We start from the raw sequence: 16816 nt of genomic DNA on the forward strand, positions 1-16816 counted from the left end.
GGCTTAGTTTGGAAAAGGCTTTAAGGAAAAAGGCAATTTAATGGGGAGTGTTCTTAGATATGTTTCAAAAGCGAGTTTAGGATTCTGTAGCCGAAAAATTTGTCAGGGCTTTTTTTAATTTTGTAAATTTCACTTGCATGTTGACATTCTTTTAACTTATGACTTGAACGTGCGGTAAATGCACTGCTCTGCAGTCCGTAGGTCAGAAGCGGGATAATACAAGAGTTGAACACTAGAAGGTCGCTTTTCATGATATCTTTTATCTTTTAGTAAAAAAAAATCTACAGGAACCACCAAATAAAAAAAAATTTGATAGAATTAAGAAAAGAAACCTTATTAGGTGCATTGTTTTTTTTTTTAACCAAAAAACTTTTATCTCTACAACTAAAGGAAATAAACATCTGTTAACAACAACAACATTTAGGACTCTCTGTAGTGTGTGGGAAATGTGTGAATGGAATGAAAATGGAAAATTTTGTACTTACCCATCGGAATATCCAAATCATTGATATCCAACATGTCAGCCGAATTCTGAGACCGTTGTGACAACATATCAGAACTCACTAAACATGGATCATTTGTCGAAGTGGAAGTGGATCGTTGCGACGGTGGTAAATCTGATATAACCGCATTTAACAGATTCTCCATAACATTCGATTTCTCTGTGGTGCTACTGCTTGTACTTTTACTAGTCGAAGTTGCCGCTGACGTATCACTAGTCATACGTTTCAATATTTTACGTTCCGCTAAATCAGCCGTGCGTATCGAATCCAAGTGCGCATACATTACGTTACTGAAATACATTGCTGAGTCAAGTACAGCTGAGCCGTCACACATTCGTGATTCCTCGTTCCACCAGTACAAGGCGATTGGTACATTATTTAAACCGCCGGATAAATGTGGTCCTAATAGATAGCCACTTTGATCGACAACATCGATTTGTTCTTCCTCATTAGAGAATATACCGAAATTTTGATCCATAATTACAACACGTGGGGTGTCATCAACACCGGATATTGGTGAATATATTGGATCTGGATATGGTCCAAGTAATCTAAAAATATTCAATTAGTTAATGTAAAATCGGTTTTTTTTTTTTTTGGAAAAGCCCCAAACTAAGAAGATGGGCCAGTAATCAAACAATATACAGGAGGAATACCCCACTATTTATTTTTATTTGTTTATTAAGGATGTACGAGCACTAAGGCAATATCTGCATTTTTTATACCTTTGCAAAATTATTTGTGGCGGATTCATTGGATTCAATTGTAAGTATTGTAGCCTGCGTTGTCGGCTGGCACGTTGACCTCGCGTTCCAGGTATATTCGAATTTTCTGAGTTGTGTCGATTGATTAACAATGGATGATTTGGTGGCGCTATATTAAAAAAAAAAAGTATTAATAACATCGAAAATTGATGAATGTTGGCGACTATGAAAACTCACTTGACTCTTGGAATTGCATTCCAAATGGCATTGTTGTAAATCCACTAGAGTTCCAATGAAATCGTCTCGTTGGACGATCTGTTTCACTATTTTGATCGGAATATTGTATCATTAAAATATCTTCATCGTTACGTTCGAATGCTGGTAGCATTCGTAGAAGATCATCTTCGAAGAATTCTGTTTCTGGTTCAGTGTCATCTTCATAGGCAGATGATTCTTCATTATTAACATGTTGGCCTGTAAATATTTCCCCCAAAAATATTAAATTTTCATACCTTCCAAATAAAATTGTTTTTCTAACACAGTGAAACCTAAAAACTTCTCAACAGAATGCTGGAGAAGGTAGAAGGTATACACAACTTACCATTATCGTCATCGTTGTCATCATCGTCTTCGTCATCATCTTCTCCAGATGAATTCGATTCCGATTCTGATTCTTCGGTATCATTTCGATCCAAAAATGGTTCCTATTAGAGTAAAAAATTAATATTTAAAACAAGAGAAAACAAACAACTGATTTTTTAATTGTTGAAATACCCTGTATATAAGTAAAATTTACCTCATCAATGTCCATAGTATCATTCAAGGCTGAATTACCAGTATTGGATCGTTCATTTTGATCCTGATCCAAAATCTGTCCCATAATATCAACCAAAGCGGCTTCAACACCTTCACGTTCATCAGCTTCTGCTCGTCCACCTAAACTTTCTCCAGCTGTTGATAAATCGGCTTCCGTATTGTCAGCATCCTCACCAACGGCATCTTCACGTTGTGCATGAGTATTCTCGGATCCAGTCGCCCCACTTTGACTGATTGAGGGTCCACCATCATTGACATTATTGACCTTTCGTGGTACTTTAAGTGGAGGTAGCGGTTGATTTAAAACACGTGTTAATATGTCTAACGGTTTGAGGGCCGCATTTATTGTGGCTGCCAAATGTGGACTTGATAGATCAATGCAATGTGTAAAGCGTGCTAAATCAGCAACAATACCTCGACGTAGAATTAATCGAATCATATGGGTCATATTTAGATAATTAAGTGGATGTACATGAAAGCGGGTCTTCATTTGAAGACTTGCTAACGGTGGGCAATGCTCGATAATTGTTGATATTAATGAGGCAATCATTTGCATTTGAATGTGTTTTTCTGCCGATTCTGGCATACCCACAGCACGTAACAATGAATTACGTACATCCCAAATTAATACTAATTGTGTTTCAGGCATTTGATGGCATGCCGCTATCGATGAAATAAGCATGCGTGTTAATGTATGCCGATCAGGATCTGAAGCGTTATCCGTTGATGGTAATAGTTTATCTAATAAAAATGTCATGGCCGTCATTTCCTGTAAGAAAAGTAAAAAAAAATTAACAGGGTACTACATCCAGTTTTTAAAAGTGTCTCAACCAAAAAAAAAAAACAAATTTTTATGGTTCCCCCTCCAAGTACAACAACTTTTACTTGGGACGTTTTTTGAAATTCCCTTCGATGAAGAAATTTTCAGCTAGATTGTTTAAAATGGGACACCTGGTATCAAGAACGTCTGTAATAAGGACGTAAAATTCGAATGGAGAAGGTAGCAGGAAAAAGGCGCGTAGCTAAGCGAGAATTAGTCCTCTCGGTCGTTGCGTATTTTTATTGAAAACATGTTTTCAATCACTTGGGCAGCTTGATGCGCAGTAATAAGTACGCAACGACCGAGGACTAGAACTCGCCCAGATAGGTACCTTAATCTCAGCCACGGGTGCCTATAACTCGGTATTATGTCGTTATTGTATATGTTCTTGCCTGGCAATAATAGACTCACGATCTAAAAATGTACCGATTAAGAAAAAACAACCTAGAGAAATAATATTAAGATTTAATTCAATGTAAAGAACGTACCTCTGTAATGAGCTCCGAATGTTCGGGTTTATAGACGAAGAACGTAATATATTTGCCAACAATGATGTACGATCGAACAGCATCGGATAATATTCGTAAAATGTCTGATTTTCGTATTAAAGGTTTTTTGGATTCATCCTCAATTAATTTCGTGGTAATATTTGGTGTTTCTTTAGGTTTACGTCCTGGTAGTGTCACAATATCCTCGTCATTTGTTGTCTCAACTAATGGAGACAACTCATTTTGCATAATTCGAGGTATCAAATAATTTCTGGGTGTAGTTGACGAAGTTGATTTTGTATTTGAAGTGGATGCCGTAGTTGTTGCGTTGTTCGCTGGTGATGGTGTACTTAAAGGTGCATCTGGTTTAGCTAGAGCGATCATTAAATCTTCAATTGCACGAACTGTGACAATTTCATTAATTTCCGCTTCCTGTTGATTACGCGCGCACGCTTTGGATTTAACAAAGATCTCTTTGGGTGGATTATCTTCGTTACGTTTCGCCATATCCATTGATAAATCTGGGAACCATATTCGCTTTGCCAGTTCTGTGAATGTGTCAGAATCACGTGCAATTGCTGAACCAAGATGTCGACTTAAATATACTAATTCACGACATTCTGGTGGGAAATTTGCAGCACTTTTAGCACGTAAAACTTTCTCCATTGTCATTTCCATGACACTAGGACCTTCAAACACGTGTCGTATTAATAGTGTGGCGATTGATTCGAAACCAGTGAAATTTGAAGCTAATGTTAAATCTAACAGTAAACGTATTCCACCTTCTTCAGCGAATAATTTCGCATTCTCGAAATCTCGTGTATAGCGAAGTAAAACACGCATCACTGCATGTAATGTTTCAATATCTAATGGAAGACGCATTAAACGTACGCACGATCGCGTTACTAAACGTGTTTTCGCTTGATCGATACCTTTTACAATACGTGTACGCTGTTCTAAAGGTCGTTGTTGCTGTTCGGTGCTTTGTTCTTCGGCTTCCATATCTTCTTCACCTGTTTTTGCCGTTTGTTTCTTTTGCATGTTAACAATTGTCATCATAATGGGTCGAGTATTGCCTGTTTCATCAGATACTTGAACCTGTAACAAAATGGGAATTTAGAACACAAAATAAATGTGCCGTGATTAGGGCCCCAGAAAGTTTAGAGACCATTCAAAGGACAAAGGAGGTCACCCCCAAAGACATAAACTTCCTGATTAGAATTCTTATCGATTACTATAGCTCAAAACGTATCTAGCAATCAAAGCAGACTCCGTATATAACATATTAATTGAGGTTCGATTTATCGAGGTTCCACTATATAACACGAAAAAAAGTATAAATGGGCGTAAAATTTACGAAAAAAAACAAGATTGATTTTCGTTTCTTACCATATCTGTGAATTGTAAAGTGTATCGACGTCGGCCACAAGTGACTCGAACTGTTGGCTCCCCTTTCCAATACGCAGCATCGATAACCACATTGTTGTGATATGAATATGCATTCCATTTTCCAACGGCCATATCATACCATTGCCATTTGGATGTAGTTGCTTCATGCATTCGTGCTTTATTGAATGTTTGTCGAGCAACTTTATCCGTCAAATCGAGCACAAGCAACAAAGGTGACAACCATTTAGGTGTACATGTTAACAATTCTTTGGGTGCATCAGTTAACGCTTGTTCTGCCCCAATTAATAATTTCACTAAAATCTGTAGTAAACCTTCACGATTAATCGCTAAACCGCATGGTATTTTCATTTCTTTATGTGTTGGCGAATCAATGATTAACGCTAACAAATGTAATCGTACAGCAACTTGAGAACCAGTTTCACTTTTGATTAACGCATTCACTAACGTATGTAACGATTTATCGGATCCGGTATTTAACAATAAAAATATTTTATCCACAATTTCACAAACAATTGAATGCACGATTTTATGACGATAGGTATCGCCGTTACGTTTCGCTAATGCAAATATTAATTCGCACACCGAGTATACGGAATCGGGTAATTGATCTAATAGATCCAAACATACGGGTAAAACGTTATTCGCGAAATTGTCTATTAATTCACTATCTAATGGTGTGTCATCTTCTGGTGGTGGATTTTCTTTTGGCGTTTCTTGAGCTGGAATTTCACCCAAAGACATTGCTATTGCCTTCACAATTTGATCATCTTCACCTGTTATTTAAAAAACATACAATTAGAAATTTAATCGGCAATTTATTTTCAATTTTTAACCCCCGAACTAAAAAAAGGGGTATTATAAGTTTGACCGCTATGTGTGTGTGTCTGTCTGTCTGTGGCATCATAGCGACTAAGCGGATGAACCGATTTTGATTTTTTAAACTAGATCAGCCCGGTTTCCGGGTCTCTATAGTTTGTATCAAGCGGAAGTGACGGCTATTTCCGAATAAGTGAATGTATAAAACTGAACACTGTCATGTGCAGCGATGTTACGATCACAACGGACCCTTTGGTCTAAGTATGTCTCACCTCAAGACAGCCACTTTAAGCTAACCTAAATTGATACTCAATTCCTCGTAGTTACAGAAAGTCTTATCACGAAGAAAACAGGAATAAAAGGAATGCCTTGATATATGTGATAATGTTATGCTTAAGCACAATTCCTTTTTTTTCTAAATAAACAAAATAAAGTTGCTTACCTAATTCCATTTCCGCTCCACGTGACGCAATATTCGGATTATTTAACAAATAATCGGTGGCTTGCTCAAAACTATGAGTATTAAGTAGCGCTTCAGTGCACATTTCCATAGTAAAACCCATATCCATCAACAATTGTAAATGATCTTGATTGATTTGATCCGTTCGAACATTACTGATGATCGATATTGATGGATTACCAGGTGTGCCAGTTGATACACTTGTTGTATTCGTTGTACCGGATGTGCCAGCACGAGCATGTGCCACAGTTGTAACATCATCCGTACCCATATCCGTTGATTTTGTTTTATCATTTGCACGTTTCGCTAATGCATCCTTAATCACTTTCTCACCCTGTAGTATGTGTCTTAAAATACTTAAAATTGATTCGGTCATACGTGCTCCGTATGTTTTTAACGGTTTACGGCCCCACATTAACATAACACATTCGAATGCAGCTTTTTGTATATGAATTAAATATTTTAGTGGGTCAAAATCGATTTTTGGACCTTGTGGTATTGATTTTTGATTTGGATTTGTTTGTTTTGTGTAACAGACATTCGGTGATTCTAATAATGCGGTTGGATTTACCATTTTTTCTAATAACATTAGCCAAACATCTAAAAATTCACCAGTACCTGAAATAACCAAAACATTTTGATCAGAAAATATTATTGACAACAAGAATAGAATTTTTAATTAATTTTAGGCCTTTTTAATTTTGAGGCATTATGGAAATTTATGCTTAGCGGATTTAAAAAAATTTTAATGTAATCGTAATAAGTAAATCGCGTTCCTATTATTAGTAAGAATAAATAAAAAATTTTAGAACATACCATCAGGTAAATCTGGATGTTCAAAACCTTCCTCCAAAGAAAATTGTCCACCGCCAGATAATGCCCATTTGAATGTATCAAAGAAAGCTTGTTGTCCTCCCAAATTCATAAACTTGCATAACATTAAATGATAAGGATAACGTTTCTCGTCGAATAACATTGGACTTGTAAATCCAACGCTGCATATCAAGAACGTTAAACGAAATTTCGGTATTGGTGACGGTGGCAATGAATTCCAAGACATGCCTTGCGTGAGCAAAACATTTAATGCAGTAGCAACACGTCGAGCTGCTCCACTAGGTATTGTTGACGTCACTGGATTATTTTGTCCTCGTCGACTACGAGCCTGTGATCCAACACATAATTTCACTAACAGGCCAAATAATTCAGCTAGAGCACGTCCTAAACGAGACGATGCTCCTAACAACGGTTTTATATATTTTAATTGTTGAGATGTGGGTGAGACACGTTCTTCTCGTTGCTCTGTTTGTGTGGCCACACTTTCATGATCAATTTCCATGTTATCAGTTGTACTTAACGCTTCCATAGCCGAAGTCATTCCTAAACTACAACTGCTCTCGTCATGTGAACTATCATCGTTTTTAATGTCCGACGGGATTAACTTCTCCATATCTTCCCGTCCAAAATCACATCCTTCAGGTATAATGTCATCACTACACAGTGCTAATAACAGCGTACTTTCCCATACTAAAGTTGTATATAATTCGGCTAAGCCCCGTAAAACTTCTAATCCAACTTCTGAGCCCCAATATTGTAGAGATAAATTTCGTATATCACTTTGTCCAGTTCGACAGACATGTACAAACATGACAACGTAGCCATGAGCTTCGCCCATAGTATGCAGTAAAGGTGTTGCGGTGTAGCTTGAAAAAGCTGTTTCTAAACAAGGTGCATTCGCTAATTCATTAAGTAAAACTGAACCTGTCGTTGATTTACTTCGACTACGCTTCAGTGATTTTAAATTTTCAACGATATCAAGTAATTGTGTTAGTCCAAGAGTTAGAACGCGCGGTTCATGAGCTAAATTCAATATTGATTTACAGACAGAAGCAACACTTTGTGCTGCAACTGTAATTGGATAATCGACCGGTAAATTTGGTAAACGAAGTATTCGTAGCAATGGACGTAAACCTTCTTGCGCTACAAACTCTTTACAATGGTCATCAGTGGAATTGTTACTTAAGATTGCATCGACAAACTTGGTAACATTCACGATGTAATCAACTAAGGCAATCGGTGTTTTTTCGTTGTTACTAGGAGTTGTTGCTGCGGCCGTACTATCTTGAGTGCTGTCCTCACGATGATTATGTGAGGATGTCGAAGCTTCCTCTTCATCATCCTCTTCTTCATCGCTACTTCCACCTTCCGTGCTGTTTGTTTGACTTTGTGAAGGTACTGGAGACACATCACATTTGTTTTGTGCACGCCAACAAACGTATTTTGGATCTGTGCCCAAATAATTTAATTCGAGAAGAAGACTTATAATTGCGGTCATTGCATCCACTTTGAGAGTAGGTTGATGTCGCATAAGTTCATCCATTGCGTTACCTAAATTCGTAGCAGTGTCTCCCATTGGATCCGCACTACGTCTACGTCGCATTGCTGTTAAATAACTGGGAGATAACAAGACCTTAAAAAGTCGATCGAAAGGTCGACATCGTACAAATGAATCCAAACCACGTGAATTTAAACATAACGCACTGAAAACATTCGGTAACGATGCTAGAACTTCTCGTGTGGCGGGAACATCTTTGATTAGTAACGCATGGAGGACCACATCGGTTAGGCCATTATCTTGAAGTGATGATAAAAGACCTGGTTCTTGGAACACGTACACAGTGACCACGTCCGTTGCTAGTAAGAACAATGAGGGGCCGTAGTATTCAGCATTGCTGATTATATGCTTGAGCGATGATGGTAAAGTTCCTTCCATTACATGTCGAATACTTTCAGCGAATGTTGACTCTTGAATTGCTTTCTTCAGAAAATTTAACATGGATTTTAACAATGCGGCTCTTTGCGGTAAGCATGTTTTGTTTGTACCTGTAAAATAATTTTAAGGTTGTACTAACACTACCGACATATTCATAAAAAATAGTTACAGTTATCTTAAGGTAACCTACAAGACTTCGACTTAACCGAAACGATTCGAAAAGTCATGTAGCTTCAAAAATATCTACGAGGCTAGAAACTAAACGGCTGAGATTGAGGAGTTGGTTTTAAGTTATCGCCTGAAATCGATTCGAGAAATCGCTGAATTTGTTAGATTTTAGATAATACCATAAAAAATATTCTTCTGATCCTTAAATGAAATCGATTTAAGTGTTTTTTGGGGTCAAACTTGCCTTAATACAGTATTTAACGATTTATAGTGTTGTGTTAAAGATATCACGTGAAATCGATCCGAAAAATCGCTGTTTTTGTACGATTTTGAGTGATATTTTAGAAAGTATTCATCAGATCATCAAATGAAACCGATTTTTGTGTTTTTTGGGTCAAAATTAACTTATAAAATGAGTTTTATTGAATTTCGAAACCAAAAACTTTTTTCCGATTTTCTTGATTTTTTCAAAGGGGTACCCCTTAAAAAAATTTGAAAAAATCGAGAAAAATTTTTTATTACCGATTTCGATAAAAATCATTTTATAAGGTAAATTTGACCCAAAAAATTCAAAAATCCACTTAATTTAGCGATTAGATGAATAGTTTGCGAGATATGGACTGAAATCCCTTCGATTATGGCTTTATCTCAGAGACTATTCGTCCAGGCGTTAAATGAACCCGATTTTTGAGTTTTTTGGGTCAAAATTACTTTATAAAATGAGTTTTAGCGAAATCGGAAATTAAAAATTTTCGCGATTTTTTCCAAAATTTTTTAAGAGGAACCCTTTTAAAAAAATTGAGATAAAATCGGGAAAAAATTTTTGGTTTTGGAATTCGATAAAACACATTTTATAAGGTAATATTGGGCCAAAAAACACAAAAATCGGATTCATTTAACGATTGGACGAGTAGTTTCTGAGATAAAGCCAAAATCGGAGCGATTTCAGCCCATATCTCACAAACTATTTATCTAATCGTCAAATAAAGTGGATTTTTTAATTTTTTGACTCAAATATACCTTTTACAAGTGAAATTTACAAAATTTCTATTACAAAACTCCCTACAAATTTTTTGAGGATACGGAACCCTAAACTCGCACTTGAAACATATCTTAGACCACTCTCCATTAAATTACATTTTTCCTATGAGCCTTCTCCAAACTGAACCGATTTTGAAGGTCATAGCCTATTCTTTAGTTGTTTCGGATACAAACCCTAAACTAACACTTAACACATAGCTAAGAACACTCTTCATTAAATTACCTTCCAAACGAAACTAAAAAAATCCAAATCGGTTCATCCGTTTAGGCGCTGCGATGCCTTAGACAGACAGATTGACACATAAAAATATGACATATGAGGTCAGAGGTGTATTGTATCTCCTTGAAGAGGGGGAATGTGGTCGAAACGACATAATTAGTTATCGATTTACTTACCAGCAGTAGATGTTGTCTGATCAGTTGGTGAGAATGTTTGAGCATCTTCAATGAGTTCATGTGACGATCGTAACTGATCTCGAATATCTTCGATCTGTTTTTGCTCGGATGTGGTAATCGGTACGGCTATTTCAAAAGGTTGTTCAGTACGACAGTAATTTATTTCCATATGTAAGCGTGTAATAAAACTATTTAAACCGCCATGCGTTTGAAACGCTTGCATATCGATATTTGTGATGAGGTCAATCACACGGACGGCGCGCGTTACAAACGTTATGTGATCTAGTTCAGTTCCTGGCCATTTGATGACACGCAGCAACGCTTCCATCATGCCACAAACTTTTAAAGCTTTACCACCCGAATCATAGCTAGCTAAATGATATAAAAATGAAAATAGTGCGGTAGCTAATGGTAGCGGAAAACTAGGTGCTTGTTGGCCAGCTGTCCCATATAGTCCAGATGTTGTACCGGGTTGCCCGATTAATGTGGAAATGCATTGTCGTACTAATGTTGGAAGAAAACCATGATATGAACTTGCGCCTGTTACGTCAATTATGCTTCGTAATCGAGCTCCAGGTTTCCTGTAAACAAATCAATTATTTAAATTTCATCCAGAAAATATTTCTGAAACTACAAACCGAAGTAGCTTAGGTCAATTAAAATTTTCAAAGTCAAATTTTTTTCTTTTAGTTTTTCTTGGTATGCACTTGTTCTTGGAAGTGTTCAGAGGAAGCCTGGGTAATTGGATAGGCGGACTCGACCTTTCAAAAAGGTCTGGAGTGTCATCAACCGATTGAAGGTGCGAAGTTATGAACTTTTTGACCTGTTAAGTTGTTCGGAATTTGGTTCTTCTGGTTTTCTTGGTCGGGACCCCTTCCACCAAGTGTACACAAGGGACTGGAATGACTGGACAGGCGGGCTCGACCTTTAAAAAAGGTATGGATTCGGAGCAGATTAAAAAAAATGTAACTTACTTGTTTGGAAAGTGTGGATTTGGATTACGATCCAAATGTATGATAGATGTAAGTGTTCGTAACGCAGCTGAACGTATTTCAACTAAATGTGGTAATTGTAATTTAAGTAATTCGACTAACTCCTCCAGTAATCCATTATACAGTAAAACATGTGGATTTAAATTATCCGTTAACGCATTCGAGTATACGAGAACTGATAACGCTTGTAGACGTGCTTGCACACAATACATCCGTATCTTGTAATCAGCGAAACAGCATGCTAAACGTAACTGTGTAAATAAACGCATCTGTTTATCTTGTGGAATACGATACTGTTGTACTAATTCATTCATAATCTCAGCGGGTGTTTTATCCAATTTATCCACACTCTCGATATGAATGTAACGTAATGGACTTGTTTGATTATGTGTCACTTTCTCCTCGTAGAATTCAAAGTGAAGCGTTGATGCACTTTGTGGAACTGTGTTCACACCTTTACAGCAATCAGCTAAACCGAATCCATTATCTTTGCCGCCCCAACTCTATACAAATCAAAATACATAATTAAATTACTGAGTATCCAAAAAAAAAACAAAAATTGGTACTGAATAAAACTGTAAGACTAATCTGCGTACCAGGCCACTCTGGCGTTAAAGGGAATGAAGTAGCATTTCTTTCATACGAGAAGTGTCGTCTCAAACGTGAGCTTGTCGTCTTAATTTACCGAATCAAGGAATGACTACGACAAGTTCATTTTGATTACTGGGTATTTGTGTAGGGCATGAAGCTACCACCAGTCGAAGTAGCTTGGGTCAATTAAAAATTTTTCACTTGTTCTCCGAAGTGTACAGAAGAAGTCTGGGTAATTTAACAGACTGATTGGGCCTTTAAAAAAGATCTGAAGTGTCATCAACTGATTGAAGGTGCTAAGTTAAGAATTTTTTAGCCTGTCAAGTTGAAAAACTGTCAAGATGAAAAACTTACCTCAGCCAAATAAAATAAACGTATTAACAAAGTTTGTCGTTTTTCACTGTTTAGTCTGGTTATGAAATTACTACGTTTTGAGAACATGTACAGAAGATTCAAAACGCCCAGAACAATTTGCATGTCCGAGGATGATAGCAACGAAACCAAATGTTCCATTGAATTGTACAAATGTCGGGAAAATGAATGTTCGATAAGAAGTGTTGTGAAGTGTAGAACCCATAGTAACAGCTTTTTATTCTGCAATCAAATTCAACATTAATTTTTATCGATTTACTTGATTTATTAATCGATCATCAATCAATACTTACATCATTAGTAAAATATACGTCACAGACTAAGGCCCATTCATTATCTATTTGACGAGCGCAAGCTTCTTCTAATATCACATCGAACGTATCTAAAATATCGATCCAATGGTATAATTCGCATTTTCCAAATGTCCATGTTTCTATTCGCGATAGTTCTTCCAAAAGAACTGCCCGCGAACATAATCGTAATTTATCTATGAGAATTTGACATTCGGGCGGAATGTCCGAGGCACTTTTCTTCAACCTCGTCCGATCAACTTTCATATTGATTAGCTACTAAGCTGAAAAAAAAAAAATTTTTATTGTAAAATTTATTTTTATTTTCATGGTAGAAGGTAAGCCGAACATTTTCCATAGTTATACTAAAAATTTCCGGACCGTTTTTGAAATATCATATTTGCGTCATATTCTGATAAAAAACACCCACAAAGATAAATCGAACAAAAAAAAAAACGACAAAAGAAAAAGGGAGTGGAATGAAAATTTTGTCAAACTAGCTCGACCCGTACGGAATTCAGAACCGTAGCTATCTTTTATCCTTGGCTAAAAACCACAACAATGATGTCTTCAGTATTAGAAGAACATCTATAAAAATTATTACACAAATATCACTACGAAAATGATCCCCGAGGTACCTGGGTACCACGGTCGGGCGAAAGAGGGACGTCCAGGGACGAAATGTGTTACATACTCTCGTAAAACTCGAGAAGACGAGGTGTATACTGTCCGCCCTAGGCGTCAGATACCTCGGAGGCCGTTTTCATAGTAATAGTCGAGTACAGCGACCTCGAAAACCCCCGAGGAACAAGTTTTCACGAAATATGTTACATATTCTCGTACAACTCCAAAAGACGAGGTGTATACCGTCCGCCTTGGCACCAGGTACGTCGGAGGCCGTTTTCATAGTGATAGTCGTGTTCAGCGACCCCAAAAACCCCCGAGAAACAAGTTTTCACGAAATATGTTACATATTCTCGTACAACTCCAAAAGACAAGGTGTATACTGTAAGCCCTCGGCACTAGGTAGCTCGGGGGCACTACTTGAGTTCGATTTACCTTGGTGAATTTTTTTTATCTGAATACGATGATTATTACTCATAGCAGTAAAAATGATCAAAATACAGGGACACATAAAAGATCAAATTCCTACTTCTTAAAACTGGGCAATTCTTTAATTTTAATGGTATATGATTTTTTTTTTTTTTAAATCTATCTTTCAAAGCCGTGACAAACATCACTTTTTGGAGAGTTTAAAATTTAAAAAACAAATCATACTACTTGAAAAATATGCATCGAATTACGAGAATATTGGAATATGCGCCCAATATAAATAGAGTACCCTTTTTTTTCATACAAATCTCGTTGAAAAATCAAAAATCTACCAAAATCACAGGTGGGTATGTTTTTCCTAAATTCATTATGTTGAAAATTTTATACTTCTGTCAATTTTACAATACATAAAAATTAATTTGCAATAATTTTAATTTAAAAAAAATTTTCATTGAAAACTGTCCATAACATTACAAAGAAAAGTGGTGAAAATATTACCGAAGTGGGTAACTATAGAAAAGGATACATAAAAAAAATTGAATAACAATATTGTTTACGTGAAAATTCAACATACAATGGAGAAAAAACATTTAGTAGCCACAAAGAAAAACAATTTTACTCAAAATGACATTAAAAAAAAACATTCATCGTGATATCATACAAAGAAACACAAAATTATTGAATCAAAATTTCCGAGGAAATGAATATAGAAACTGTGCTCCACGCCTCATAATCATAATAATTTTAGAAAATTGAAAAAAGAAATTTTTATAGAGAAAAAATCACATTGAAAATATGAATACAGTAAAACTACTTCATGCAGAAACATATTATTAAAATAACAAAAAAATAACTAATAAAACACTTAAAAAATTTACTTGAAATGTTTAATTAAATGAAATTGATATGCATGTAAGAATTTGATAATGAATTTTTGTATGAATACAATGAAATTTTGTTTGCAACATGCTTAGACGCCATATTTACTAATTTTTCTTTAGTTCGCTGACATTAATATGATTCCCTTGTTACTCTGAACAGTGAACACACACAACATATTTTTATTGAATTTCGTATTTACCTAAATAATTTTGGTAATAAATTAACGATTATTTATTAAATCCATCACTTAGATAATTAATTTGAAACATATAAGAACTTTTATTGAAATTAGTTTTGTTTTTTTTTAATAATATTTATGTCGTTTACAGTTTATCAGTGCAGTTTTGTATGATTGTAATCAAAATTGGTTTTTTTTACACATACACATACAGTAATACCCAATACATACATACAATACGTACACATACATATATTCATTCAAACTCACATGAAGTTAGTCACAGATATAGTCAAAATCAATTATTGCGAGCAGTTGGGAAGGTTGGAATCCAAATTGAACATCCGCATCTGTAACAACAGTGGATAAAATGACTTATCGTTTATGGCAGGCAAGGAGTGATGGATCCAAGGGAGAAGGAAGGGTTTAAGTTCCTTCCATACGGATTAACTTCGAAATAAATGGTTAAAAATGTCAAAAATCTAAAAAAAGAGGAAGAAGATAAAATAACCCCCCCCCCCTGGACGAAATCCTGTATCCGTCACTGCGGCCAACTATTATTAGAAATAGAACTCAACCCAAGAACATATATATTGAGCAATAAACGCCCGTAGCTGAAGTTAACGCGTTTTCTGGACGGAATCTAGTCATCGGTCGTTGCATACGTTGTGTACTGCACATCAGGCTAAGTGATTGAAAACAAAAGACAGCTTGGTAACCGTAGTAATAACTTGGTATTATACATATCGCTTATAACGACTAATGGATATAAAAACTATAAATATACGATCGCTGTAACGGAGTTTGGCTGTAGTAATTTTGTTACTCATCTACATTCTAGCCAGTCATTTTATAACTAAACTATTACCAACATAATATCTAAAAGCACTATTTATTTTACAAGAAATCATACTACACACGCCATTATTTTATGGTACCATATATTTTTCATTTTTAATTACGATTCGTTTTTGTTTTGACAAATTAAAAGATACTTGGTATTTTTTTACAGAAAGTTTTTCGAAACTAAAACAAATCATACTTCAAATTGAAATTATGTACTCGGGCCTTACCTACAGGACTAACAAGACTAGCAAGCAAGAGAACGCGCGTTATATATATTTGGTCCCGAAAAATTGCTCTGCGTGTACATACATACTTGTTTTTTGTTTTTGTTTTACCTCCATATACAGATTAAAAACTCTGTAGCGTGAGAGTGGGTTTTCCTCGTTTTTCAAACCAATTAAAATTGAGCTTATTTTCTTTATTATTATATTTTGATCTCCCGTACTAAGATATGAGTTTGGTTGTAGACATATTTTCTTACCTGAATAGTTTTAAAACACAAAAATAAATTTTAAGTTGATCCGAATTAAGTAGATTGAGTTTAAAGTTCTAATTTCGGTTAAGTATCTTAAGAAATGTGATCCATCACCCTGTATGAGTGTGCAAAATTTCTAATTGATATTTTTATTAATATGAGGGTGTCTTCATCTTAAATGCGACACACTGTATTAAATTAACAATAAAAAATATTCATCAATATTGATAAATCATTTTTAAAAATAATAAATATAATAAATATTTGCTTATCTCTTATAAAAAGTACTTATTCCTTTCATTAATTTAAAGATATGAAATTAATAATTATTAAAAAAATATTTAGTTACTTATTAATTTATAATATACATGCTTGTGAAGATAATACTATTTTTCCAACCATTATTGCACAAAACAGTACGAAACTTTTAAACTACCACTCTTTCAACACGGTGACTGCGCTTGCGCTTATGACATGATGAAAAGACCTTATTTAGATAATTAAAACCATTGTTTTCAGGCAAACTCTCACAAACAACATGTTGAAATTCTGTGAAATGCAAAATCAGCGCTTATTTTTTTGAGTCCTGGAAATCTAACGCGCTTTTGGTCATGGAAATCTATCAGAAAATCATGTTAGTTTTCGTCTATGATACCGACAAGCACATGGGCGTATTTAGGTTTTGGTCGAAAGGGGACAAGCATAAATTTTTGGTCTATAGAGGAAAGCATATCAGAAATTTCAA

The 16816-nt window shown here is 35.4% G+C and overlaps 1 protein-coding gene across 6 annotated transcripts in view; it reads right to left on the minus strand.

Annotated features, from left to right (window-relative positions):
* Window positions 1–16816, minus strand: part of LOC123302709 (E3 ubiquitin-protein ligase HUWE1) — a 37249-nt gene that overhangs the window by 8324 nt on the left and 12109 nt on the right. For 3 of the 6 annotated variants that reach the window (XM_044885759.1, XM_044885756.1, XM_044885760.1), the window contains exons 2-14: window positions 12641–12921; window positions 12330–12569; window positions 11367–11887; window positions 10393–10973; window positions 6834–8897; window positions 6000–6635; window positions 4721–5514; window positions 3332–4429; window positions 2004–2792; window positions 1809–1911; window positions 1445–1681; window positions 1229–1376; window positions 486–1054 (exon numbers count right to left, since the gene is read on the minus strand). In XM_044885759.1, the coding sequence (XP_044741694.1) occupies window positions 486–1054; window positions 1229–1376; window positions 1445–1681; window positions 1809–1911; window positions 2004–2792; window positions 3332–4429; window positions 4721–5514; window positions 6000–6635; window positions 6834–8897; window positions 10393–10973; window positions 11367–11887; window positions 12330–12569; window positions 12641–12904 (8044 nt within the window). In that variant the 5' untranslated portion in view covers window positions 12905–12921. Of the gene's footprint in view, window positions 1–485; window positions 1055–1228; window positions 1377–1444; window positions 1682–1808; window positions 1912–2003; window positions 2793–3331; window positions 4430–4720; window positions 5515–5999; window positions 6636–6833; window positions 8898–10392; window positions 10974–11366; window positions 11888–12329; window positions 12570–12640; window positions 12934–14771; window positions 14810–16816 lie in introns of those variants that run through there. The other 3 variants (XM_044885761.1, XM_044885757.1, XM_044885758.1) reach the window with 3 other exon arrangements.

Source organism: Chrysoperla carnea, chromosome X (assembly GCF_905475395.1).
Source record: "Chrysoperla carnea chromosome X, inChrCarn1.1, whole genome shotgun sequence".
NCBI lineage: Eukaryota > Metazoa > Arthropoda > Insecta > Neuroptera > Chrysopidae > Chrysoperla > Chrysoperla carnea.